At 36.8% G+C, this 2,654-nt stretch overlaps 1 protein-coding gene across 1 annotated transcript; it reads right to left on the bottom strand.

The window, feature by feature from the left end:
• Nucleotides 1–1,213: 1,213 nt before the first annotated feature.
• On the bottom strand, nt 1,214–2,152 carry LOC100024128 (olfactory receptor 1030-like). The gene has a single exon (XM_001375438.3). The coding sequence runs from the start codon at nt 2,150–2,152 to the stop codon at nt 1,214–1,216; it is 939 nt and encodes a 312-aa protein (XP_001375475.3).
• Between the last annotated feature and the right edge of the window lie 502 nt (nt 2,153–2,654).

The raw sequence follows: 2,654 nt of genomic DNA, 5'->3' as shown, positions 1-2,654 counted from the left end.
GAATCAAATAATAATTTATCATTTATAATAATCCTTAAGCTTTCCCACTTGAAACAACAATAAATCAAAATTTGAGTATTTTCTCTTGGGTCTTCCTACTCCTTATAAGAAAAATGCAGAGCAAAAAGGTAAATCTTCACCCAAAAGTCAAAGAAAGATACTTTTGGCTTGATAAAACATATTTCCATTCACCTCCATTTATCCGAATGTTTCTTCTGGAGAGCTATCCATGGCAGAAGAAAACAAAGAAAAGGAAGGAGAAAACATAAGATATGATGGGATCTTGACCCATTAGATTGTAACTAGCCCTTGTACACCCAATCTCCATGGGTATACAAAGACAACACAGTTACTTTTCCATTCATCATGTTCACAGTGCCATCCAACAAAATGCATTGGACAGACACAGAAATTTCTCAGGACACAGGTTCCTCCATTTTGACAGCAGAGTTTGGAACCATCTTTAAATTCAATTAAAGGTAAAAAAAAGGCTGGAATGGAGCTGTTTTAGGCTCTCAGAACTCCTATTTAGATCATTGGTGCTTTTCAAAGTAGTATTTTGATTTGAGGGCTATTGTTTTGGGGCTATTGTATTGAGGGGTTCTTCTCCACTGCTTTTGAGTTTCTCTTTTTCATTAAAACCTGACATGATATATCCAGACCATTTTCTCAAGGCCACAGCTAGGAGGGGCTTGGTCTCTGCTTCTCCAGTTTGATACTAGACATTTAGACACCAATCAGGGAACTATTAAAATAATCCTCTAAAGAGGTGATAGGAACCTGAATTAAACTGCTTAAAAAGAAACTAAAAGGGAATATTTGTGAGACAGTAGATCTAACTGAGATGTTTCATCCAACTTTATAAATTCATTGTGCCCTGACCCCACCTTTCACAGATTTCCATTGATTTCAGTTCTTTCAATATCTATTCATATATTAAAAGAATATGAGCCAACCTGAAGTCATAGCATCACTTGCATGACATGTCTCCTGACTTTTCCTTCTAAAAATTTCTTTCATTCAGAAATTAGCAAATATGATTTTTAATCTCAAAAGACAATATACCTTCCTTTTCTTAAGCAAATTAGGAAAAGTTAGATATACTGAATCTGTATATCTATCATATACAATAAATGTAAGTGATACAGAACCCTAGGAAAACATATTTAACTAGTTCATAAAAATTTTAAAGAGATAATAGAATAATGTATTTTTATTTAGTCAGAACTTTCCTTCCAATTGCTTTGGTCAGGGCTTCCTTCACATCTTTGTTCCTGAGGCCATAGATCATGGGATTCAACATGGGGATCACTGTTGTATAAAACACCGCTACCATTTTGCCCTGCTCTACAGACTCTTCAGTGGGACGCCTTAAATGCATACAGAACAGGGTACTGTAGAAGATGGTGACCACTGTAAGGTGGGACCCGCATGTAGAGAAAGCCTTGCGCCTTCCCTCAGCAGAATGGCTACGGAGGATGGCCACAAGGATGAACATGTATGATGTAAGAATGATCAGAAGAGACTGGACATTGCTATACCCAGCTACTATATACATGGATAGCTCTTTGCTATATGTATCAGAACATGCTAGTTTGATGAGAGGGGGATCAGCACAATAGAAATGGTTAATCTCATTATCTCCACAGAAGGATAAATTATAAGTCCTCAAGGTCTCCATCACACTGAGAAGAAATCCATAGACATAGGGGATGATGACCAGCCTAATGCAGACAGCATTTGACATTTTACTGCTGTACAGTAGTGGGTTGCAGATGGCCATGTAGCGATCATAAGCCATGACAGCCAGCATGCAGTGTTCAGTGAGCACCACAGCAATAACAATGTAGCACTGGACCAAACAACCAGCATAGGAAATGGTCTTCTTCTCCGATATGAAGTTTTCAAGCATCTTTGGTGTAACATTTGTGGAGAAACATAGATCCAGAAATGATAAACTAGAGAGGAAAAAGTACATGGGGGTGTGAAGTCGAGAATCAATCTTGATTAAAACAATCATGCCAACATTCCCTACCACTGTGATCATGTAGATCATTAGAAACAGTGCAAAGAAAGCAGTGCGTAGCTCTGGACGGCTGGTCAATCCCAAAAGAATGAATTCAGTCACTTGAGTGTAGTTTCTGCTAGACATTTCCTGTCTGTTTTTCTTCTTGAGATTCATTGGTTCTATGTGATTTAACAAGAAAGATAGAAGCAAATGAATGCTCTTTTACCCTTGTATCATGACTTCTCTACCAAAAGAAAAAGGGCTTCATTCATATGACTTCAACCAAATTTATGATTTCACAGCCTAATCAACAAGAATCTCAAATCTGCTTTCTTTTTCTTTTGGAAGACATCAATATCACATAAACCACTTCACTGAGCCTTTACCATCAATCTGTTGATTTGGAACCCTCTTAATCTGAAATGTACAAGTATTTTCTCCCCTTTTTTGCCTAAATGTGAACATGTATTTCCCCTTCTAAATTTGAATTCTCTCTGTAGCATAAGCTTATGTAATACAATCTCAGAGACCATCTAATCCAAATCTTGCACAAATTATGAATTCCAATTATAGCATTTTTATCCAGTTTTAGCTGGCTAAAAACTGATAATGATTACAAATCTACTACCTAAATCCAAATTCAACA

Source organism: Monodelphis domestica, chromosome 6 (assembly GCF_027887165.1).
Source record: "Monodelphis domestica isolate mMonDom1 chromosome 6, mMonDom1.pri, whole genome shotgun sequence".
Classification (NCBI taxonomy): Eukaryota; Metazoa; Chordata; class Mammalia; order Didelphimorphia; family Didelphidae; genus Monodelphis; species Monodelphis domestica.
This window is presented reverse-complemented; position numbering and strand designations above follow the sequence as displayed.